The following is a 1,003-nucleotide window of genomic DNA, read 5'->3' on the forward strand; positions in this document are numbered from 1 at the left end:
TACACTCATCTCACACAGCATGCAGTAACTTTGCCCATTGCCTACAGGTATGCTGAATGGAGACACCTGGATTGGCCTCAGCGACCTTAAGGACGACCACAGCTATGCATGGGCTGATGGAACTCCCTCCAAGTTCTTCAGGTGAGGCTTTCTCGTCAACACGAAATGAAGAACATGAAAGATCTTTAAAAGGAGGGCAAGTGCCTTGTTTGAAAGTCATTACCTCCGTCTAGAATGTCAAACGACTCACTTAACATAAACTTTTTCAACACATGTCGAACGTCACTGGATATAAGATAATCCTTCGCTCAGCTCGGCCTTCTCCCTCTTCCAGCTGGGCGAAAGGTGAACCCAGCAACTCGGGAACATTCTGGATCTTCGGCGAGAGTGAAGACTGCGTCGAGATGCGACAGGAATTCCACTATCTCTGGAATGACGCTCACTGTGACGACGTCAAGCGGTGAGTAACTGTGTGGCCTTATTCAAGGAACGACGCTCCGCTTTCATCTTCAAGTGCACGTTGATACAAGGGAGTAAGAGATGAATTATGTCTACTCTTTTATCCAGATTCACGTGTAGTCGCCCAGCCGATCCAGCGCCCACCACCACCACCACGACAACTACCACCACCACCACAACCACCACCACCACAACTACCACCACTCCAGCACCCGCCTGTGAGGAAGGATGGCAGATTTACGGGCTGTCTTGCTACCTGGTGAGTGAAGATGTCGCCTCCTGGACGGACGCCAGAGGCAACTGCAGTGTTCTCGGAGGCGTGCTGGCCTCCGTCACCAGCGAGGACGAGCAGGCGTTCGTGAGCGGTAAGTAGCGTCCTGGCGACGGCCTCCTGCAGGGGCATCAGCTGACTCCTCTTTTCATTTTGGCTTTGCTTCCTTTCCTCGCCTGCAAGTGATCTTGACTCTTCCTCTCTTGCTCACAGGTCTGCTGAGTCGCAGCGCCTGGATTGGTCTCAGCGATCAGGAAATTGAAGGAGGATTCT

General features: G+C 52.2%; 1 protein-coding gene across 1 annotated transcript in view; it reads left to right on the plus strand.

Annotated features, from left to right (window-relative positions):
* LOC119589830 (macrophage mannose receptor 1-like) overlaps positions 1 to 997 on the plus strand; it is a gene marked incomplete at its 3' end in the record, with an annotated part of 1,535 nt that extends 538 nt beyond the window's left edge. The window contains 4 exon segments of the mRNA XM_037938416.1: positions 48 to 141; positions 335 to 460; positions 568 to 824; positions 944 to 997. Coding sequence (XP_037794344.1) covers positions 48 to 141; positions 335 to 460; positions 568 to 824; positions 944 to 997 — 531 coding nt within the window.
* Between the last annotated feature and the right edge of the window lie 6 nt (positions 998 to 1,003).

This window comes from Penaeus monodon, chromosome 3 (assembly GCF_015228065.2).
Source record: "Penaeus monodon isolate SGIC_2016 chromosome 3, NSTDA_Pmon_1, whole genome shotgun sequence".
Classification (NCBI taxonomy): domain Eukaryota; kingdom Metazoa; phylum Arthropoda; class Malacostraca; order Decapoda; family Penaeidae; genus Penaeus; species Penaeus monodon.